The sequence below is a fragment of the Euprymna scolopes genome, chromosome 2, assembly GCF_053919585.1.
Source record: "Euprymna scolopes isolate OS-2025 chromosome 2, ASM5391958v1, whole genome shotgun sequence".
Classification (NCBI taxonomy): Eukaryota; Metazoa; Mollusca; class Cephalopoda; order Sepiida; family Sepiolidae; genus Euprymna; species Euprymna scolopes.
Window position 1 is genome coordinate 127,405,856 of NC_136483.1, and position 25,278 is coordinate 127,431,133.

General features: G+C 35.9%; 1 protein-coding gene across 3 annotated transcripts in view; it reads left to right on the plus strand.

The window, feature by feature from the left end:
* Positions 1-25,278, plus strand: part of LOC145295982 (E3 ubiquitin-protein ligase RNF123-like) — a 911,347-nt gene that overhangs the window by 768,502 nt on the left and 117,567 nt on the right. For all 3 annotated transcript variants that reach the window (XM_080141948.1, XM_080141929.1, XM_080141938.1), the window contains one exon: positions 21,892-21,976. In XM_080141948.1, the coding sequence (XP_079998074.1) occupies positions 21,892-21,976 (85 nt within the window). The remainder of the gene's footprint in view (positions 1-21,891; positions 21,977-25,278) is intronic.

Genomic DNA, 25,278 nt, shown 5'->3' on the forward strand with positions numbered 1-25,278 from the left:
AGTGGCCTCCCTTGGATGTAGCTTCATTGTCGAATTTCATTAGATTAATATACAATCATTGTTATAATAGGCGAGTGACCTCCCTTGGATGTAGCTTCATTGTCGAGTACCATTAGATTAATATACAATCATTGTTATAACATGCGAGCTACCTCCCTTTGATGTAACTTCATTGATGACTACCATTAGATTACGCAAGTGGCCTCCCTTGGATGTAGTTTCATTTTCGAATACCATTAGATTAATATACAATCATTGTTATAGTATGCAAGTGACCTCCCTTGGATGTAGCCTCATTTTCGAATACCATTAGCTTAATATGCAATCAATGTAATATTATGCCAGTGAACGGTCTAGGATATGGCTTTATAGCTGGATATTTGTACTAGCATAATACTAAGCGTTGCCCGGGATTGTATAAGAAAGGTGGATATATGTACTAGCAAAATACCCGACGTTGCCTGGGATTGGATGTAATAGATGGGATGTTTCCTAGGAGAATACCTTGGATCGGATCAGATAGGGGGATATTTGTGCTAACAGAATACCCCATATAGGAAGATGGTGCCATTATGTCGTAAAATCATGAAAAATTATTGTCCAAATTAGTAACATATCCAAGAATTATGAAAAATGATGAAATGCGAGTAATTTGTTGGTGTGTTTATAAGGAAATAACACGCCAGACAATGTCACAAAGTAATTATTTTAGCGAAAGGAAAGGATATTATGTGCGTTAAATTATAAAAAACGATTATCGAAATTAGTAACATATCCAAGAATTATGAAAAGTGATTAAATGTAAATTATTGGATTGGTGTTTTTATAATGAAATGAACAGCCCCGATATAGTCTTAAAGTTAATATTTTATTAAGAGGAGGTCGATTATGTGGGTTATATGTAGAAATTAGTAACATATCCAAGAAAAGTGAAAAAGTATGAAATGTGAGTTATGTGATTGGTGTGTTTGTAATGAAATTACCAGCACCGACAATGTCTCAAATGTATTAATTTAGTAAGAGGAAGGGGATTATGTGGGTTAACATGAAACATGATTGTCGAAATTAGTAACATATCCAAGAATTATGAAAAATGATGAAATGTTAGTTATTTGATGTGTATATTTGTAATGAAATAGACACCCTAGACAATGTCGCAAGGTTGTTATTTTAGTAAGAGATGGATGATTATGTGAGTTAAATCATCGAAAATGATTGTCGAAATTAGTAACATATCCAAGAATTATGAAAAATGATAAAATGTGAGTTATTTGATTGGTGTGTTTATCATGAAATAACCAGAGACAATGTCTCAAAGTTTTTATTTTAGCAAGAGGAGAGGGGATTATGTGGGTTAAATCATGAAAAACGGTTAAAAAATATACAATTATTGTCATAATATGTGAGTGACCTCCCTTAGGTTTAGCTTCATTGTCGAATTCCATTAGATTAATATACATTCAATGTCATAATATGCGAGTGATCTCTCTTGGATGTAGCTTTGTTGTGAAATACCATTAGATTAATATACAATCATTGTCATAATATGTAAGTGACCTCCCTTGGATGTAGCTTCATTGTCAAATTCTATTATAATAATACAATCATTTTAATATGCAAGTGACCTCCCTTAGATGTAGATTCATTGTCGAATTCCATTAGATTAATATACAATCATTGTTACAATATGGAAGTGATCTCCCTTGGATGTATAATCATTGTCGAATTTCATTAGAATAATATACAATCATTGCCATAATATGTAAGTGACCTCCCTTGGATGTAGCATCTTTGTCGAATACCATTAGAATCATATAAAATCATTGGGTGTAATATGCAAGTGACCTCCATAGAGTGTAGCTTCATTGTCGAATACTATTAGATTAATATACAATTATTGTCATAACATATAAGTGACCTCCCTTGAGTGTAACTTCATTCTAGAATTCCATTATATGATATACAATTATTGTCATAATATGCAAGTGACCTCCCTTAGTTGTAGCTTCATTCTCGAATACCATTAGATTTATATACAGTCATTGTCATAATATGTAAGTGAACTCCCTTGGATGTAGCTTCATTCTCGAATGCCATTACATTTATACACAATCATTGGTATAATATGCAATTGACCTCCCTTGGATGTAGCTTCATTGTCAGATTCCATTAGAATAATATACAATCATTGTTATAATATGAAAGTGACCTCCCTTGGATGTAGCTTTATTGTTGAATACCATTAGAATGATATACAATCATTGTTATAATATGCAACTGACCTCCCTTGGATGTAGCTTTGTTGTCGAATACCATTAGAATAATATACAATCATTGTTATAATATGCGACGTTATTATTTTAGTGATAGGAGATGGCGATAATGTGGATTAACTCATGAAAAATTGTCGAAATTAGTAACATATCCAAGAATTATGAAAAATGAAGTTTTAGTTATTTGATTGATGTGTTTATAATGAAGTAAACAGCCCAGTCAATGTAGCAAATTTATGATTTTAGTATGAATAGGGCGATTAGATGTGCGCACTCATTAAATTTGATTGTCGAAATTCATAACCTATCTAAGAATTATAAAAAAATGATGCAATGTGAAGTATTTTATTGATGTGTTTCTAATGAAATAAACAGCCCAGAAATGTCTCAAAGGTATTATTTTAGTAAGAGGGGAGGGGTTTGAAATTAGCAACATATCCAAAAATTATGAAAAATGATGAAATGTGAGTTATTTGATTGGTGTATTCGTAATGAAGTAGACAGACCAGACAATGTATGGAAGTTATTATTTTAGTAAGAGGTCGCAATTATTTTCGTTATTTCATTAAACATAATCGTCGAAATTAGTAACATATTCAAGAATTATGAAAAATGATATAATGTGAGGTACTTCTTTGGTGAGTTTTTAATGAAATAACCAGCCATACCATTGTTGTATTATGGTGTGGCTCCCAGGTTGGGAAATCGTAATAGTGCGTAGGACTCCCTGACAATGGTACATAGCAGTTTTAGTTACGTCGATCGTCCGTAGGTTCACTTGTTTACTAGGCGGTTGTGATGACAACGAGTTAAGACTAGTGAGTTATCTCACCTTAGACTGGCACTTTTTCCTTATCTTGCCTCTCGTCAATTGTCAAAAATGTCATAACAACGTTGAACCTGAAAATAAAGCGGTTGACGACTTAGAACGATCAGCTGTAACTTAAAAACATGCATTAAAAGACGTAAGTCACAATTGTGTTTGTTTTTGTATAAAATTATATTTTACAATATAGTTACAATTTAAAACAGATCGTCTTTTTTTCTTTCTTTTTGGTGGTTCTGAAGTTCACAGTTAGCAGTTTTTCTCACAGTGCTCTGAGGAGGGAAAAATGACGCTTCGACAATACGGTCTTCAACAACACATGCCGTGTTTCTCTCTCTCTCTCTGCTCTATCTGCTCTGCTCTGCTGATTCACCGTTTTTATTGGCATTTTGTCGCTTTGTTTTCTCTATCCACGCGTCCTGTCAATCGGTTGATACATGTGTTCTTAAGTCACGTTTTGACCTCAGAAGAACATTCGATTTTGTCTTCAACGAGCGACACGTGAATTACCCACTCATGCCAATATCTGTAATTCCAGAGCTTACGAGGAATGTTACGTTTATTTGTTTTGTAAACAAAAAAATCGTCGTCCGATTTCTCTGTTTATGACGTAAGCCCTTCCTCTTTTCAACAGGTAGACAATCGATTATTCGATGCCCACTCTTTTAAATCTTTTATTAAAGTTTTTTCTTTTCAGTTATGTATGATGGTTCCAGCCATTCATTACATAACACCCCTCCATTAACCATTTTTTTTTTTTTTTTTTTTAATCGTCTATCGGTCCATCGACATTTCCAATAATGTTTTTTTTTAATGTCACAATTTTTTTTCATCTCTTTTACTGTATTTTTTTTTTTCCGTTTAACTTAGAAAAAAAAAATAAAATAAAAATAAACATCAACAAGAAAAGCATAAGGTCTTCTTCGGTATAAGTGCATCGGCCGCACTTAACAGCAAAATATACGCTGCAAATTTACCAATTTTACCGAAGTGGTCGATTTGTCCAATATTCTCCACTGCCTCGGCTCTTTAATTAATATTACTAATTAACTAAATACGAGTCTTACATTTTAATGACTTGTTTAAAATGTGGGCAGCATATAGTACAAAAATTTCGACCAGAACGCCAGGATCCTAAATATTGGTGGCAACTCCGAACTCCCTATGATAAGGATGTTGCCTAACATCAACAGAGTAATTTTATTAACCAATCCAAACATCCTGTTCCGCGCTCCCGACCCGCAGTTCGATTATAACCTGAGTTCCCAACCCCCGTGCTAGCCCTAGCTACGGTTGGCTGATCCCTACTATCATAATCAACTCTGCACGACCTGGGCACTAAGTTATATATATCTTCCTTCCATATTTCATCAACTTCTTTAGCCCTTTCAGCCGTCATGCTACGCGTGATTATTTTCCGTTCCATCAACGGGACCCTGTTTTCCTGACTTGGGGATTCTCGTTGATGGCGATTGCTCTGTTGGGGATAATTTTCTTCCTCCCCACTAGAGGATTCTTGATCTGAACTACTATCCTCTACCGGTGCTGACAGGGTTGTTTTTCTACAGCCCTCTTGCTTGTTGGGGATATCCCATTCCTCCAGTTCTGCTTTCCGAAGGTGTTCCCCATGGGCTTTTGTTACTGCCCCCGTCAGTTGACTTCTAATTCTATACGAGACTGGCCCCGTCTTCTCTATTATTACGTAATATGGAGACCATCTTACGTCTAGCTTTCCCTTTTTTCTATTATTTTTATAATAAACTAAGTCGCCAACTTGAAAATCGACTGCTTTTGTTTTCTCGTTGGCCCTATCTATCATTTTCTTCCTAGCTCTCTTTACATTGTTCCTGACTAATGTAAAGGTCCGATGCATGTCCTGCAGAGCGACCTCATGATCCTCTTCCCCGTAGTAAATTCTACGCGGCCTCAGTATGTTGTCTAACGGCAAGACAACGTCTCTATTATAGAGCAAATAATAGGGGGAGTACTTTGTTGTTTCGCTGACATGAAACCTTACAGCAGCCAGCATCTGGTTCAAGTACATGTCCCATGAACGGTCATTGTCCCCTATTTTCTTTGCTAGTACGTCATGCATCGTCCTATGGAATCTTTCTATTTTCCCGTTACTTTGCGGGTGGTAAAATGAGGTGGTCACGTGATCAACATTAAGCTCTTCTAAAGCCCTTTTCATGATCCCATTGACGTTCTCCGGTCCGTTATCCGTAAGTAACTGCAATGGTGCACCAAATCTGGGAAATATTTCCTCAATTAAGAGATGCACCACTGTCTCTGCCTTTTTATTAGGTACAGCGAAAGCCTCAGGCCAACCACTATACATGTCGATGAACGTGACTATGTATTGATTGCCTGACAAAGTCCTCGGATAGGGTCCGGAAATATCCAATGCAATCTTAGCAAAAGGAAAAGAAGGCATGTCGGTCTCCTGCATTTGAGGTTGTTGCTTCCTCAAATTTCTGGTCTGGCATGGGACGCACTTCCCTATGTGTTCGTTTACCTTCTTGAACAAACCAGGCCAGAAATACTTCTGTTTAATGGAGTGGAACGTTTTCTCCACACCCATATGACCATTCTCATCATGGTATTGTTTCAATACCTTCATCCTCAAATGAGACGGAATATATAATCTAATTACAGGATCGTCGTCGGGTGTCGATAAATAATATACGATATCGTCCATTATGATGTACTTTTTTTCTTCCATCTTGGACGTTTTACCGCTCCTCATCCGTTTCTTTAATTCGACGATCTGACTATCGGCGTCTTGTTCTTTACACATATCCAAACCTGATAGTGTAGGACGCTCGCTTACTACCGGTGAGCCTTCGTCATCCTTATGCGATACAAACTCTCTTGGTTCAAAACGATTCGAGTTTATCGCACTCACCGTGTAATTCCTATCATCTATTTCTACTGGAGGATCGTCTTCATCCCGACTCGCATTTACCGCACGGGATAAGAGATCCGCACAGACGTTATCTTTTCCTTTTAGGTACTGTATGGTGCAATCATAGCCAGCCATACTTAATGCCCACGTCTGTATCTTCCTATTCTGTATCGGAGATTTCAGCAAGTACTCCAATGGTCTGTGATCCGTGTAGATGGTGAACGTAGCACTATGCAAGTAGTGATTCAACTTGTTTAAGGCATAGTGAATCGCATATGCTTCTTTCTCTATTGTTGACCATCTAGTCTGGGTATCAGACAACTTATGAGATAGAAAATAAATGGGTTTCTCTATCTCCCGACCCTCCTCCGGGTCGTAGACCATTTGAGACAAGGTTGCTCCGATCGCATAATCGGAGGCATCCGTGTATAACCTGTATCCTTTGTTAGTGTCCGGGTATGCCAGCATCACCATCTCTGCAAGCTTCGATTTCAATCGATTAAAAGCAGACTGACACGCATCGTCCCAACAGAAACGTGCATGCTTCCTAGTTAACCGAATTAACGGTTCGGCGATTACAGAAAAATCCTTGATAAATCGCCTGTAATAGGATGTCATGCCTATAAAGGATCTAACCTGCTTCACAGTGGTTGGGGTCGCAATTGCCTGAATTGCTTTAACCTTGTCCCCCTCCGGCTGGATACCTTTCTCACTTACTCGGAATCCCAGATATTGCACTTCCTTGCCGAAAAACTCACACTTCGCCGCCTTTAACCTTAAATTATGCCTACGTAAACTACCTAACACCTTTTCTATATGCCTAACATGTTCCTCCTTTGTTTTGGAGAATATCAAAATATCATCCAAATAAGGCACGGCGAATTCTTCCTGTCCCTGTAACACTACGGACATTAGCTCCTGAAACACTCCCGGAGCGTTAGCAAGTCCGAATGGCATTACATTAAATTGGAACAGTCCTCTATGACAGGTGAACGCAGTTTTCTCTTTATCTTTTTCGTTCAACTTTACCTGCCAATACCCTGATTTCAAGTCCAACTTTGAGAAATATTTTGCTGACCCAAGCGAGGCCAGTATATCATCAATTACTGGTAGCGCTCGGGCATACTTCTTTGTTATCTTATTCAGGGCCCTAAAATCTACACAGAACCTCTTTGTTCCATCTTTCTTTTTTACCAAAACTATCGGGAAACTCCACGGACTGTTTGACCTTTCTATCACCCCTGCCTGTAGCATTTCCTCTAGTGCTACATTAACTTCTTCTCGTTGTTTGAGAGGTGTTCTATACGGGTTTTTCTTTATGGGATCGTTTTTTCCTGTATCGATCCTCATCTCTACTGTGTCAGTCCGGCCTAAATATCTATCCTCTGTGACGAATAAATCAGTATTTCGTTGCAGGACTTTATTTAAAACTTTCCTCATTTCTTCCGGCACTTTTATGCCGTTGAGGTTACTTTTGTTTCCCGACTTCTTTTGTTTATTTGGCTTTGATATTGCCATTACTACTTCTGTTCTTCTACATCTACCTATCTTGTAACCTTTCTTTAATTTTACTGTCTGGTTCGTGTTATTCATAATTAGCAAAGGAAAACTTTTCCTACCTTTAATTTTAACTACCGTGTTCGCTACGGATACACCACTTAGATCACTTAGGAAGCCTTTATCTATCTGCACTACTTCGTAATCTAAACCCTGACCATTTCTCATTTCGGCACGAGCTGTGCACGCATGTAAATGCTGCGGTTTCAGGGTGACATTGTGCCTTAATCTAACTATACTCGAAATATAAGCCTCCTCTTGCAGCGCAATGTACTCGCTGCCTAATCGGATTGCTCCTAAATCAAAGTACATTCTAACACTATTTTGCTTGAGCCAGTCTCGGCCCAATATGACGTTCCTTTTAAGGTTTTTCGTCACTACAAAATCATGTCGAATGTACTGGCTTCCTACTTTAATTTGTAAACGCGCCACTCCTTGCACTATGAGAGGTGACCCGTTTGCAGTCCTTAAATTCATCTCTATTTTCTTTATCTCAGGCTTCTCTCTGAGACTTTCTAATACAGTACTTTTTATTACAGAAATTTCGGCGCCAGTATCTACTAAAGCCCTAAACTTATTTTTCTCTATCTTAATAGGGATGCAATTAGCGGCGCCCATATGTCCTATGATCTTTGACTGTTCACCCCTCTTCCTCTCGCTGGGCGTCTTGCGAGTGGGGTCTGCTCGTTTCCCGACTTAGGGAAGGTGCAGTTCCTGGCTATATGGCCTTTCCTGCCGCAATTGTAACACTTAATCCCCGGCCAAGGGCGCTCTGTTTCTCTTGCCTTGAAGCCGGGTCCCCTATTAAATCCTCTATAATTCCTCTGCCCCCTATCTGGCTCTGGGAATCTTTTTTTCCTTATCGCTTCTATATTCCTCTGGCGCCCACTATAATTTATTTCCATAGGTTCTTCTTCTCGGTCATTGCCTCTTATGCGGGTTTGCCACCGATCCTCGATTAGGGCCTTTTCATAGGCTACCTTGAGGTCCGATGGTTCTTCCCTCATGACAGCGATTTTGACTTGTCTGTCATATAGCCCCTCGATGAAGAAACCTATCACTTGGCTTTTTATTACTTCATTGTTCGTATCTAGACTACCATACGAACCTATAGCCAAGTGCACTAACCTCTGCATGTAGTCCTGCACAGTTTCGCTTCTACCTTGCTTAATATTTGCTAACTCCCTAACAAACTTGGTAGGATCTGCCTGAACTCCAAAATAATTATCTAGAGCTCGCTTCAAGTCTACCCATGCCACACTCTCATTGTTGGCTAGTAGCCCTGAAACAAACTGTCCTATTGGGCCAGCCGTCGTAATTAACGCTAATTGGCATTTTTCTTCCTCTGTTTGGCTAACTATTCTAGTGTATTTATCTATATCATTTAGCCATCTTCTGTATTCCTGCGATCGTCTAGTGTCTAATGGTTTTATTTTTGATAACAACGCCTCCCCCCTCAGAGAGTTCGAAATGGCCTTCCCTACATTGTGTAGTTCAGCCCCTAGGATCTGAGCGAAATCTGTGAAAAACTGCTGTTCCATCTTTTACTATTATTTTCAAAATTATACAAGAAAGAAAGAAGAAAGAAAAGAAATATATATTAACTTTTTTTTTTTTTTTTTTTTTTTTTTTTTAACAAAACTTTTTTTTAAGAGCCGAGGTTTAGAAAAATATTGAAAAAATCAACTAACCTTTGCTTTTCCTCAGGTCCAGTGTTCTTTCTTCTTCTTTTTCTTGCTTCTGCGTTCGCGTTTCTCTTCGTCGATTGATTCACGTTGTGTTTTTTTTTTCTTTTTTTTTTTCTTCTTTGTTGTTGTGTATGTGGTAACCAAGTTCTTTTTGTGTAAGAGTTCTTTTTGTTTAGTTTTGTTTTTGTTAAAAAGTTCTTATCACTCTTGCGGAGTGAACTGGTCATCAAGGCACCAATTAATACTATGTTGTATTATGGTGTGGCTCCCAGGTTGGGAAATCGTAATAGTGCGTAGGACTCCCTGACAATGGTACATAGCAGTTTTAGTTACGTCGATCGTCCGTAGGTTCACTTGTTTACTAGGCGGTTGTGATGACAACGAGTTAAGACTAGTGAGTTATCTCACCTTAGACTGGCACTTTTTCCTTATCTTGCCTCTCGTCAATTGTCAAAAATGTCATAACAACGTTGAACCTGAAAATAAAGCGGTTGACGACTTAGAACGATCAGCTGTAACTTAAAAACATGCATTAAAAGACGTAAGTCACAATTGTGTTTGTTTTTGTATAAAATTATATTTTACAATATAGTTACAATTTAAAACAGATCGTCTTTTTTTCTTTCTTTTTGGTGGTTCTGAAGTTCACAGTTAGCAGTTTTTCTCACAGTGCTCTGAGGAGGGAAAAATGACGCTTCGACAATATAGTCTTCAGCAACACATGCTGTTCCGTGTTTCTCTCTCTGCTCTATCTGCTCTGCTCTGCTGATTCACCGTTTTTATTGGCATTTTGTCGCTTTGTTTTCTCTATCCACGCGTCCTGTCAATCGGTTGATACATGTGTTCTTAAGTCACGTTTTGACCTCAGAAGAACATTCGATTTTGTCTTCAACGAGCGACACGTGAATTACCCACTCATGCCAATATCTGTAATTCCAGAGCTTACGAGGAATGTTACGTTTATTTGTTTTGTAAACAAAAAAATCGTCGTCCGATTTCTCTGTTTATGACGTAAGCCCTTCCTCTTTTCAACAGGTAGACAATCGATTATTCGATGCCCACTCTTTTAAATCTTTTATTAAAGTTTTTTCTTTTCAGTTATGTATGATGGTTCCAGCCATTCATTACATAACACCATGTCTAAATGTTATTATTTTAGTGATAGAAGAGGGCGATAATGTGGATTTACTCATGAAAAGTGATAGTCGAAATTAGTAACATACCATAGCCTATATATCAAAGTTTTTATTTTAGTAAGAGTGGTGGGGATAATGTAAGTTAAATCATGTGACATGGTTGTTGAAATTAGTAACATATCCAAAAATTATGAAAAATGATGAAATGTGAGTTATTTGGATGATGTGTTTGTAATGAAAACCAGCCAAGACTAAGTTATTATTTTAGACAGGTGAGCGATAATGTGGGTTAAATTGTTAAAATTTGTAACAATTCAAGAATTATGGGATTCAACAAGATACGTCAACATATATACTTACAGATTACCCGGAGTCACCCTGGATTCAATGAGATACATGAAAATGTATGCAAGCAGAATACAAGGTCACCTGGGATGTAATGAGATAGATGCAAATATATACTAGCAGAATACTTGGCGTTGCCTTGGATTGAATTAGATTGATTGAAATATATACTAACAGAATACCTTGTGTCACCCAGGATTTAATGAGATTGATTGAGATATATACTAGCAAAACACCCAGCATTGCCTGAGATTGAATGAAATAGGCGAAAATATATATTAGTAAAATACCTGGCATCGCTTGGGATTTGATGAGATAAATATGTTGTATATTACCCGTCCTTTCATATACATGCTATAAATGACTTACCCTAGGTAAGATACAATTATTTCATATGTGTAATACCCGTCTTATATAGGTAAAATATTCTTTTGCTCAAAATAACAAATTATACATAAACATACAAAATTCCTATCTCATAAGAATAACAAATATAATACAAAACCAAATTCAATTTTCTCATTGTTTATACTATCTCGAGCAACGCCGGGTATCCCCGCTAGTCTATAAATATGAAAGCGAAAATGTATGTATGTTCGCTTTTTGTGTATGTCTGTAAAAGGCTTTTTTCCAAAACGCGATCAGTCGGCTCACAACTTCTTAAAACTTTTTATATCACGTCTAAATCATAATATCTACGAGTTAACAACGGAGGTCGCCTGTCTATTTAATTTGCTCGACTTTGAAAAGATAAATATTCAACATTTTTTGCTCGCCACATGTTGATTAAGCTTTTTCATGTAATAAAAGCGACACTAATTCTGCCGGTATTTTTCTGATCGCGATCGCCGGAAATGTCCGAAAGCAATCAGATTTGATCAATGTGGAGTTTATCCTTATATCAGACAATTGCTATTCAATTAGGACAATCCCCTTTTTATGGGGAGCTGGTTTCCCCCCAACATCTTGGGGAAACAAAAAAAAAATTAAATAGCTTCCCGCAGTAAATAAAATACTACCCCGCAGTCAAAGTTGACCTCATTAAGTAATTAAAAACGGGCACCGTCTAATTCTAAATACTTAAATAAATTCAAATGGGTTTCCGTTAGTGTTTCGTGGTGGCCCAGTTGTTAATGTCGTACGGGGTTTTTTTTCACACTTTAATTACCAACTTTGCCTGAAGGGTTCGGGTTCGATCCTTCATACTTACCTACCAAAAATTTTTTTTAATTTTACCCTCCCCCCGACACAAACACCCGGGTGTTTTGATTTACCCAAAACCACACACACCTCTAAACACCCGGGCAACGCTGGGTATACCCCGCTAATTTAATATATAAAAGGCAAAATGTGCGCACACGCATTTGTGTATGTTCACAAAAAGTTTTTGCGTCAGAGTTCTCGCGTTGGTTAGATTCCAGAAGAAGATTTTGCATACTTCCTAGATTGTAATATCTCAGATTCGCTAACAGATATTGTCTCTTTTTTTTTTTTTTTTTTTTATCAAGTTTAAAAAAATTCCAGCCGTCCCATCATGTTGGCTGTTTGTTTGTCTTTTTCATATAAATAAAATGAAACTAATCAAATGTAACCACCAGTGCCTGGCCTTCACCTAGGTAGTATCTGTTCTGTAATTAGTCCTTGGTCAATAAAGAGGAAACCCTTCATACTGAGACAATTACTATTTATTTGGATACTGCCAGAATGCCCCCTTTTTTTGGCCTATCTCATTTTCCCCCACATTAAAAATGACCTTTGTGGGAGGGTTAAAATCAACGCCATTTCTTCAAGTCATCTTTTTGATTGACTATGTTAAATTTGAATGCTTTACACTTCTGGTCGCGTCATGGTGTAGCGGTAGATGTCAGATTTTCCTAAACTATCTTTTCCACCTTGGCGTCGTAGGTTCAAGCCTGCCTTCCTACTACCACTCCAAACACCCGGGGAACGCCGGGCACCCAGGCTAGTAGTTTATTAAAATAAAAATATAGATGAAATTAATAATTCTTAGATATATCCAGTCTTAAATGTTGGTAAGAATTTTTTGATAGAGAAGAAAATAAAAGAGAAATTAATGCTTATACTTACGTTTGTGCAACACTTCCATCACTGTTGAATGAAAAAAAAGAATATAATAAATCTTTTCTATATCAATAAAATGGTGACGCCATGTTTCTCTCAGCTATTTTCTCATCTCCTATTCATCGATTTATTGAAAAAAAAAAAATTGCAATAGCATAAACTAAAGCAAAGACAAATGATAACATCTAATTTAATAAAAATCCACTACAATGCATTCATTTTTTTGTTTTTAAAAACAATGTTTATCGCATATCTATACACAGCAAAGACAACACTAGAAGTATACATACACACAAAGTCAATTTAATTTTCAACATACCAAAAAAACTATATAGTGCTGCAAAATATTAAAACAAAATAGGAAATTTGTTTTGGTTTAATATTTCATTTTATTTGATGCTGCATATAGACTCAAGTATTGTCTAACTTAAAAGCTTCAAATTAATGGAAAACTTTTATAAATATAATGCCATAGTGTATTAAAAGAAAATATAGATGGAATTAATAATTCTTAGGTATATCCAGTCTTAAATGTTGGTGAAATGCGCATGCTGTCACAAAAACTGTGTGGAAACAATGCAGAAGAACAATTTTGCTCATATACGATTTATGTTCGCAGCTATCACATTAAAATTTATGATTCTTATTTGTGACATAATACAAATTAAGTTAAAACTTTTTTCATTAGTACGTCAATAAAAACCTTATTTCTAACATCACTCAAAGCCTAATTTGACAATTGTGCAGAAAAATGGGTCAAATGGACTTTACTAAAATTTTGTAAAAAACTAGTCATTTAAGATACAAGTCTAAATCTAATTTTTGGATGAGGAATTTTTAAGTTGTTTTCTAATATTGGAAGATTTTATGAAGTGATCCTACTTTTCACATGTAAAAATAAAAGGAGGTCGACATCAAAACTCTAAAATTTGCTATATGAAAGAAATCAGTTTTGAAAGGCTTTTTTTATTATAAATTAAATTTTTAAATATTTTAGTTTCAATACTTAAATTTCAAATGTGTAAAGATAGTATATGAATAATGGAAATTTTACTGGCAGTTTCACTCCTCTTATGTAACTTTGATTTGATTATAAAGGAATGTGTCATATTCTGTTACTTGGTTGAAGATCCTTTATGACATCATGAGGAATGGTGTTATTGATTAAAATCATAAATGGCCCATAGCCTGAAGGATTACAGATCATCAAATATAACATAGAAGCCTTATTTAATGGAATATTTTTCAAAAGAAATAAAATTTTTTTAAAATGGAAAGTTAGCACAACGTTGAAAATATATATTACGGAAAGAAAGAAAGAGAATAAGAAAAAAGAAAGACAGCGAGAGAAGAAAGCGAAAGAACAGAGAAAAAGAAACAAAAAAAGAGAGAAGAGCGACAGAAAACAGAGAGAGAAAGTGTGTGAGATAGAGAAAAGGTGAAGCCGTTTCTATAATAGTAATTCTTCACTATTATATAAAAGGCTTCAAGAGGGCGTATATTTGCATATGCGAGGTGCATGAAGAATCCAAGTTCTACTTTTCATTAACTAGATCGAAAATTTTAAAACAATCTACCTCTTTTTATTGATAAACCGTTTCTGATGTTAAACCGCTGGAAAACCGCCTCTGTGGTACCAGTCTTCAAGAATTCTGGTGAAAGAACTGACCCACTAAATTATCGCCCCATTAGCCTCCTCCCGCTTTTCGCAAAAATATTTGAGTCCTTAGTTAATCAAGCACTAGTCCAGCACCTAACAGCTGCTAAACTCCTGACTGACAAACAATATGGATTCAGGCAAGCCCGTTCAACAGCAGATATCTTAACTGTAGTTTCTGAACGTATATACCGTTCATTGGATAAAACAGGGGAGGGTAGAGCGGTGGCCCTTGATATATCTAAGGCTTTTGACAGGGTATGGCACGATGGTCTTCTAAGGAAAATTAGATCATATGGAATCACTGGAAGAATTCATAACGTAATTAAATCCTTCTTAAGTAATAGAAAAATCAAAGTTGTCCTCGACGGACGTACATCCAAACAATATGACATAAATGCGGGAGTGCCTCAGGGGTCTATCCTTGGACCTCTATTGTTCCTGATATTCATAAACGACCTCCCTGATAATATTGTTTCGGAGATGGGTATATTTGCCGATGACACCACTCTCTATAACAAATATGAGGGGAAAACAAATGAACACATATCCAAGAAAATGGCAGAAACATGACCTCCAATCCGTAGTGGAATGGGGACAAAAATGGTTGGTCTCATTCAATGCTGCTAAGACTAAGCTTGTTTCCTTCAATAACTACAAGAAACCTTCTCTACCACCAATAGCAATGGCCAAGAACACATTGCCTGAAAGTACTTCTTTTAAACTCCTCGGCCTAACGTTTACAGGGAATATGAACTGGAATAGATACATTGAGAGCATTGCCAAGGCTGCTGCAAGGAAGGTTGGCTCCCTCTACCGTGCTAGAAAACTACTTACGCCTGCCAGTATCCTATACCTCTATAAGGCAACCATTCGCCCATGTATGGAGTACTGTTGTCACATCTGGGCTGGTGCATCTGCTGCTTGTCTCTCGCTCCTGGACAGGGTTCAAAAAAGAGTCGCCAACCTGATAGGTCCTGAACTGTCATCTAGGCTTCAACCTCTGTCCCATCGACGAGATGTTGCATCCCTCTGCCTGTTCTACAAATACTTTAATGGTGAATGCTCTGACGAACTGCAAACACTTGTACCTCCCCAACGTAACTACCCCCGACAAACCCGACAAGCTACTAAGTCTCATCCCTTTACAGTGGAGATCCCTAGGTGCAAAAAAGCCTTTTACTCCAATAGTTTCTTCCCCAGAACTGCGGGTCTTTGGAACTCCCTTCCGGGATTCTGCTTTCCCAACTGCAATGATATGTTGGAATTTTTTTTGTACCAATAATGGTGCATCCCCCTTGTTTACATTTATTATTGTTTATCTGGTTCTTATGTATGATTTTTTGTGTTTTATATCCATTATGCTTTTTAGTTTCGTATATTTTCGGTTTGTACGAAACTCCCTTCAATTTGGAGAAAAGAGAAATGCTAGCTCTGTGATGACGTCACGAGCTCAGCGCGTATTTCGCCCTCTTTTGAAATTCTGCTGTCGAGGAGAGAGAACGCGTTCTTTGCCCGGCGCTGAAGATGGAATTTTGAAGAGCCTCCTTGAAAGAAGTAAACCCGGCAAGAAATTAATACCCGGCTGTGACGAGACAGGCTTCTGGAAATTAACTACGTGGCTGCGGTCCTGCACGTATTTATTTTATTATTATTTTACAAGGAGTGGAATTTAAAGAAAATACCTTTTACGTGACAAGGTATTATGGAATTTCCTATCCGGACAAGCGACGAGGTCTTGCTCCTGTAATACATGTGTGTCTACGGTTTTCACGCAGGAAAGGAAAATTCTCAAAGAACTTTAAACAAAAAAAAAGGGGAAAAAGGCCATTTGCCAGACAGGCTTTCAATTGTGAGTACGCTCCTGAAATTAACTTCATATGCGAGTGTGAATGGGAGATAGTACTATTTTGTATATTCTTGTTGTATTCGTAATGGATACGCACAACTTCTTATAAAGAACCAGCAGTGTCGTTATTTTTTCTTTACATGTTACTTTTTCATTTTAAGTTACATTGGCGTTTTAAGTTTAATGCCCGCAAAGGGAAAAATTTGCAACTTATTGTAAATAAAGTTTCTTCTTCGTTTTAAAGCAAGACATTTATATTTTATTCTTTACCCCCCCCCCTTTTGTTTCATGCTTTTTTTTTCAGCCTAGTTACTTTAGCGTCGAATTTATCTGGAAGCAAGATAAATCCCGACATTTTGCAAATTTTCTTTCGTTTATTTAAAGGTAGTTTAGAAAATTTCTGCCTTTATTTGTGGGCACTTTGCAAATTGTTTCCCGACAATTTGCAAATTTTTCTTAAGAGTAGTTGGGAAATTTCTTTTATTTGAAAGCATTGGGCCAATTTTGTCCCATATTAAATGCATTAGGCAAATTTATTATTCCCTTTCTTGGAACCCTTTGAAAATTAAGTATATTTCCTTTTTTATCGAGATACGCTAGTCTCTTTCGGTAAATGCATTTTTCAAACTTTATATTAAGTACATTTAGCCATTTTTTTGTCCGTTATCATGTACCCTTTTCTAATAGAGATACGCTTTAATTAACTTTCTTTCGAGTTAGGATTGAAATTTCTGTTAACGTCGCTACTTGACGCTATCAGCGTCACTTATATTCGTTCGACCACTGTAAATTGCTTCCGTTATTTGAAGGCATTTTACAAACTCGTATTCCTTTATTTCAGAATACTTTTCAAACTAAGTGGTCAGTTATCTCAAATAATTTAGCGAACCTAGTTACTAAGCCTTTTATGATACGACGCATATGCCACTTCCTATTTCGAGACGCGTTTCTGTCACTTCCTCGTCCACTACACGTCTTATTGATGCCTTCCCTCCCCACTTGTAATTTAGCGCGTCTGTTAACGCTCTCCTTAAAATATTTGAGGACTGCTATGTCCGGAATTTAGAAAGCGTGTAATGTAATTTAGTGTTTCCAACATTCGTATTTCGCTTAATGAAAATTCCCGAATTTAGCATTTATGTGCGTCTGGTGTCTTTATTTATATCTGAGTAATATTTTACGAACTTTTCATAAATATTTTTCTTAATAAAAAGATTAAGCAATAAGTATACACTTTCCTTTTTTCTATTCTTTAGAATTAAAGTTGTAAATTTCGTAAACCTCCTTTTCGGTATATAATTTATATTTTACCTGCTTTAGTTGAATTTCCACGGGTATTGCGAGTTACGGTGGGAGAAACTATAGTATTTTTTGTGCCTAGTCAGCGAATAAGAAATCCTACTAGACTGAGGTAATTTTATTTTTCGTCCTTATTCAGCGTGTTCGATATTTTTCGGAAGCTGGATTTTCCCCACTTTAAGAAACGACTTTTATCTTATTTTACCCTAGTGGGGAGCCTAGTAAATAGAGACGCTGTGACGTGTCCCAAACCGGTTAGGTATATGTTGGTATTTTTCCTCAATATATTAGAAAAAAGGAATAAGTATATACCCCACTATTTGATTTAATGAACTCGTGCGTTCTCTCACATGTGTTAAATGTTTCCGGGTTGTGAATTAACCGGACAACATTATTAGAAATATTTTATACGTTGAAGATATTTATTATTTTTCTATAGCGAATTTATACCCATTTACTTTGCAGACTGTTATTCTAAGAGTTTGTGAAAAGACAAGCCCCCTTTTTCTTTCTTAGCCCGTATTTGCATTTTGTTATTTGAATTCCTTTGAAGATACACATGTGACATAGTGGCATGTACCCTCCCCTGACGTAGTTGTATATTTAAACTCTTTCCACTTTTTTCCTAGGTCGTATTCAGTGAGGATATTGCTGTAAGCGTGTTAACGCTATTATTCATTTCCAGTGAATTAACTTCGATGTAGAAGTTTGAATTTTAAATTCACTTAATTTTAATTTAAGTCATAGTGACTCTTTTAATTTGTAACTGGGGATTGTATATCTTGTTATTTTCACGGCTAAATATGCTGTATTGGTCTTGTTTTGTTTGTGCTATGAGGAAGGAATTTTATGCAAATATCTTTGTAACCTTTGTGTGTGCATTTTTTTGTGTATAGTTCTCGAACGCCTATTTTTTGTATTTGTTTGGATTTATTCCATATTTTTGAGAAAAAAAACGCTGCACGATGTTGGTCACTCGTTCTTCCGGATTCCTTGTAAGGAAGCGAAAGTTTTATTTGGGGAAAGTTATCGCCGTCTTGGATTTGTTGCGGTTGCAGAGGGAATTACCCCAGCCTTATTTTATGACGATGAAGGCCGATGTCGATGAATGGTTGTCATCGGTAGATGATATTACAGAGTTGTTGGGTGATCGTTCCTTACATGAGGACATGGACTGTTCGCTAGTAGAAGCGGATGCTATTAATGTTGTAGTGTTCTCATCCCAGGTTCGATTCATTCTTTCGAGGTTGGCAGATGGTGTGGAGTGTGATTCCTTGTGCAACCCTGAAATATTTGAAACCCCTAGGGAGATGCTTGGCGAGTTTCCAACTACTAAGCCCGAATGTCCAGACTCTGAAAACTGTTCGCTGAGTTCTGGCAAGTTTGGCTTGGAAGATGTTGTATCACAGTCTGAAAGCAGTGTTGCAAGTGCCACTTCAGAGGATCTGCGTAGTCAGGCGCTGAAGTTTGATTTTTCTGGCGGGCAGTTCGCCTGTAGTATTTTAAAGAAGGTATTGGGAGTGAGATTCCCAGGTATCATGAATGATACCACTCGTGTCCACGACTTGTTAAGTGTGGGCATGAATATTATGAAATTTATGGAGGGATTTCCATGGGATGTTGGAATTGTTTTGCCCTCTAACCATGTGAGTTCGAAAACTCGCATAAGTGGTTATCTTCCACAAACTTGTCAGAATACCGAGGAACTTAATCATGACGGTGGGATATTACTCCGGTCATGTGGTTCTGACAATAGTCAGTGGTTGAAGGACAGGAGTCTGTCCTGTGTGAAAGTGCAAGTTTTGTGCACTTTAAGTGCTAATGTTAGCACTGGGAGAGGAATTCTCCATCAAGGTTATAGGGCAGAAAGCACTATATCCACCTGTGAACGTGTAAAAACCAGGAGAATGGTTTTTGAAGAGTTACGTGAACTCAAGTTGGACTGGGGCGTCCAGATTCAGGTTGAGTGTAACTCGATAAAGAATCCCATGAGGGATCCTGTTGAATTTGCTGACTACATGGTGTGTAGTTCAGCTTCTCCGAGTTCCTACGGGAGTGTAGGATATGTTGTGCAGAAATCACTTGCAGAACCTTAATTTTGTGAAGTTGCTCCTTTAGGTAGGACGGTTCCTGCTTGGGAGTCACGTGCAGGTGTTTTTGTTTTTGAATGTTTTGTGGAGATCTGCCTTGACGTGGCTTACTGCAGTATTGCAAGAGCTATCGAAGTCAAGCTTGATTTGTCCAGGGGTGTTTCTGAGGCGCTCAGAACCATCCTATACTTAGTTAGAAATGATTTTTCTAATGCTGAGATGTTTGTTTCAGTGCTGAACACAAGATTGGATCTCTCCTTGATAGGAGTCTTCCATAAATATTACATCTCAAGCTACCTAGGTGTTTCTGACACCTATACTCAACTTTGTTTGTTTTGCTATATGTATATAGCTATGCAAGCGTTTAAAACTGCAATTGCCTTTAATAATTTGTGCAAAATTTGGGTTGCAGTTTTATTTTATTTCACAGAGTTGAAGAACTCGTCCAAGCGTAGGGTTGATTGGATTCGTCCCTCTTGTAGCACCGGTGTTGATCTCACTGGGCTCTTGTGGTTACGAGGGAGCTGAGATATTTTGATGCTCGCCAGAGATAATATAAGGATGAGGAGGGTGGATGGTAAGTGAACTTCTCAAGCCTTTACTCTTATATGCTAATGGTTGATTACCTGGCAGAATATTCTCTGTTGTAACCTTAAACATGAATGTTTTCATGTGATTTTTTGTAGAATAAGCTTTTAAATTTTTCTGCTTTTTGTTCTAATATGCTTTTCCTGGAGAGCTCCTGACCATGCATTGTGTAGTATATGTATGTATATATAAAGAAAAACTTTTTGTATTGTAAATTTTACAGGTGTCATCCAACTGTAGGTTGACTGCCATTTCCTGTTGGGGGAGAATGTTGGAATTTTTTTTGTACCAATAATTGTGCATCCCCCTTGTTTACATTTATTATTGTTTATCTGGTTCTTATGTATGATTTTTTGTGTTTTATAAGAACTTTAAACAAAAAAAAAGGGGAAAAAGGCCATTTGCCAGACAGGCTTTCAATTGTGAGTACGCTCCTGAAATTAACTTCATATGCGAGTGTGAATGGGAGATAGTACTATTTTGTATATTCTTGTTGTATTCGTAATGGATACGCACAACTTCTTATAAAGAACCAGCAGTGTCGTTATTTTTTCTTTACATGTTACTTTTTCATTTTAAGTTACATTGGCGTTTTAAGTTTAATGCCCGCAAAGGGAAAAATTTGCAACTTATTGTAAATAAAGTTTCTTCTTCGTTTTAAAGCAAGACATTTATATTTTATTCTTTACCCCCCCCCCTTTTGTTTTATCCTTTTTTTTTCAGCCTAGTTACTTTAGCGTCGAATTTATCTGGAAGCAAGATAAATCCCGACAGATATGCAGAAGTTCAAGTGTAATGTTAACAAACATCTTTCTACTCTTCTCCCTTCATAATGACCCCGCTAATTAATTCCCTAATAGTAGCCCCCTGCTTCAAAGTGGCACTGTGCCTTGTTTGGGGTGAAAATTGAATAAAAAAAAAAAAATAAAAAAAAAAATCAAGATGAATTCTATTGATGGGGAACCATGTTTTTATACAATGATATAAAAAGAACGTTTAAAAAATCAAATTTATGTAAAATTTTATTCACTGAAATTTTCACCTTGGAATCCTTTATGAAAATTAACTTAAAATTCTATACTTTGCCTACCAAACAGAAGAATAATTTTTTTTTATAAAATTGATTTTGTAAACAAACATGATTAAAAATTTGTTGTTGAAAAAAAAAAGTGAAACTAAACACATTTTGTCATTAAAATAGTTTCAAAATTCAAATCAACAACAGCAACAACAACAAAAAATAATCACATTAGAAAAAGTTAGAAAGAAAAAGATTAAATTTTATGTACATGTTAATTTTATAGATGTAACCCTAATGTAATAGATGAGATATATTAGGTTAAATTTTATGAAAATTTCGCTGTTTTTACCCATTTTTGCACCATAAAGTTATACAATAATGCCAGTTTAACATTGCTACTATTAGCAGGCGGGGGGGGGGGGCTAGTGAAGAAGGAAATACAGTCAAACACTTATTTAGAATTATTAATATTTTCATTGATTCACTTCATACTAGCAGAATGTACACATTGTTTGTTTTGAATGAGATCTGGCCAATGAAGTAGGAATTGATTGTAGTTGCTAATTTTATTTCAGGCATGGAGGTTGTCACGCATTACCCAATCCTTGCAGCAACTGTAGGGATTCTCATGCAATTAATACTTCAATCTCGAGCAACAAGGTAAGTAAGAAAATTTATTAAAATGCATAACGTGAGTTAAAAATATATAGTTTGGATTTTAAAAAATAAAAAGATTATATATATATATATATATATATATATATATATATATATATGTTTGTATATCTTGCAGAACTTTTGACAAAGGCTACTGATTTTCACGAGATCAGTATCATTTTGAAGCTCGACCCTTCGGACAACAAATACCGAAAAATAGGCACAAAAACATTAATTCCTTAGCCCTCAACTGGGCACTTTTCTACAGGGAGGGGTTGCTTTTATCGCCGATATTTTCGAAAGTCATCGCCTCTTTTCAATTGTCTAGCCTTAATTTAAACCTACAACACTTCTGGTTTGACGATGGGCACTTCAGTTAATGTGCCACTCAAGGATAAGGGTTCATAAGTGTACAGTGGTCGATGGGACAATGTCGTAGTAATTGTTAGTGAAAATTTGGTAAATTGGATTACTTAAGGGGAATGGCTCATCAAGAACTTGTTTACCTTGGACTTGAAGATGACCATATTATAGTCAGCCGGAAAGCAAGTAAATGGAAGAGAGTTCCACCTCCACTTTCTTTTCTGCCTTCGTGTCATGGGTTTGAGCCTGCCTGCCTACAATTTTTTTTTAAATTTTTTTTTGCTCAGCACACATCTACAAACAACCGGACAACGCCGGGCACCCAAGCTACTTATCTCATATTAGTAGAAAAAGAAAATACTTGATTGTAAGTCATACAAGAACTAATAGTAATTATTTTATTTAAATACTATAGGTTACTACATCAACCAGTTATTTTTTACACTGATATTTTCCCCGATGCTTTTTTTTTGCATTAAAAGTGATGAAACTTGTGGTTTTAATGTTCATTTTGTAATTAATGAACGTTTGTGCATAATGTGACATAATCAATTATGAAGTGCATGATACAAACTTTTTTTTTGTTTTGTTTTCTATTTTGACGTGATTTTTGTAATTGACAATTTATATATTAGTTATTGCCTTTATATATGTGTATTTCTATATATATATATATATACTATAAGCATATTAAAGTGATGTATATTAAAAAATATATATTGTGGTGTTTTCCCATGTTTGGATATGATGGTTGTTGAGTTTTTTGTACAACCTGTAATGTCTAAAAAAAAAAAAAAGGATTCTGATGGGTGAGCAGCCATGTTCTGATTATCTAAACGATCATATTATTTGCAATATTTCACATTGATCCTTACTTAAGCTAATCGAGATTGTTGTATTGAACATGATCTTTCTTCAATCAAACATTCAGCTCTTATAACTTTTAAGCTTTAAAAGGCAATGACTGAGAGATCATCATACAAAGTTAAAAGCTTCAGCACTGGTTCATATTAGTAAAACTCCCTACACACTTAGACACATGACAAAATTGATATCGTTCGAAAGTTCAGTTTCTTGGCCAACAAAGATCCAAAAATTGGACCAAAGCAGTCATTCTTTCACCATCAACTGAGCAGTTTTCTACAAGGAGGTGTGATTTTTTTCGTCAACATTTTTGCAAAGTCATTCCCGCTTCGCGACATCGACGTACACATAAAACATGTTATTTTGAGCGTCCATGATGTCACAAGTTGCGTGAGTGAGAGGACTAAATGGTTTCCTTTTTTTGCACCTCCTTTTCCTCTTTTGCACCTCCTTTTCCTCTTAGCGTTACAAGTTCGAGCCTGACTGCTTAGTATTTTTATTTTTTGTGCACTCACACAGATATCTGCTGCTATTTCCATTTTTCTTAGGGGGTTTACTAATTTTTTTTTTTTTTAAGGCTTCATTGATCAATTATTTATTTTGCACTCACACAGATATCTGCTGCTATTTTCATTTTTCTTAGGGGGTTTACTAATTTTTTATTTTAAGGCTTCATTGATCAATTATTTATTTTGCGCTCACACAGATATCTGCTGCCATTTTTTTTTTTTTTCTTAGAGGGTTTACTAATTTTTTTTTTTTTGCGCTCACACAGATATCTGCTGCTATTTTCATTTTTCTTAAGGGGTTTACTAATTATTTTTTTTTTGCGCTAACACAGATATCTGCTGCTATTTTCATTTTTCCTAGGGGTTTACTAATTTTTTTTTTAAGGCTTCATTGTTTAATTATTTATTTTGCACTCACACAGATATCTGCTGCTATTTTCATTTTTCTTAGGGGGTTTACTAATTTTTTTTTTTTTTTTGCCCTCACACAGATATCTGTTGCTATTTTCATTTTTCTTAAGGGGTTTACTAATTTTTTATTTTTAAGGCTTCATTGATCAATTATTTATTTTGCGCTCACACAGATATCTGCTGCTATTTTTTTTTCTTGGGGGTTTACTAATTTTTTATTTTTAAGGCTTCATTGATCAATTATTTATTTTGCGCTCACACAGATATCTGCTGCTATTTTTTTTTCTTGGGGGTTTACTAATTTTTTTTTTTTTAAGGCTTCATTGATCAATTATTTATTTTGCGCTCACACAGATATCTGCTGCTATTTTTTTTTGGGGGGGGGGTTACCAATTTTTTTTTTTTTTTTTAAGGCTTCATTGATCAATTATTTATTTTGCGCTCACACAGATATCTGCTGCTATTTTTTTTTCTGAGGGGGTTTACTAATTTTTTTTTTTTAAGGCTTCATTGATCAATTATTTATTTTGTGCTCACACAGATATCTGCTGCTATTTTGTGTTTTTCTGAGGGGGTTGACTAATTTTTTTTTTTTTTTTTGCGCTCACACAGATATCTGCTGCTATTTTTTTTTCTGAGGGGGTTTACTAATTTTTTTTTTTTAAGGCTTCATTGATCATTTATTTATTTTGTGCTCACACAGATATCTGCTGCTATTTTCATTTTTCTTAGGGGGTTTACTAATTTTTTATTTTAAGGCTTCATTGATCAATTATTTATTTTGCGCTCACACAGATATCTGCTGCCATTTTTTTTTTTTTTCTTAGAGGGTTTACTAATTTTTTTTTTTTTGCGCTCACACAGATATCTGCTGCTATTTTCATTTTTCTTAAGGGGTTTACTAATTATTTTTTTTTTGCGCTAACACAGATATCTGCTGCTATTTTCATTTTTCCTAGGGGTTTACTAATTGTTTTTTTAAGGCTTCATTGTTTAATTATTTATTTTGCACTCACACAGATATCTGCTGCTATTTTTTTTTTTCTTAGGGGGTTTACTAATTTTTTTTTTTTTTTTGCCCTCACACAGATATCTGTTGCTATTTTCATTTTTCTTAAGGGGTTTACTAATTTTTTATTTTTAAGGCTTCATTGATCA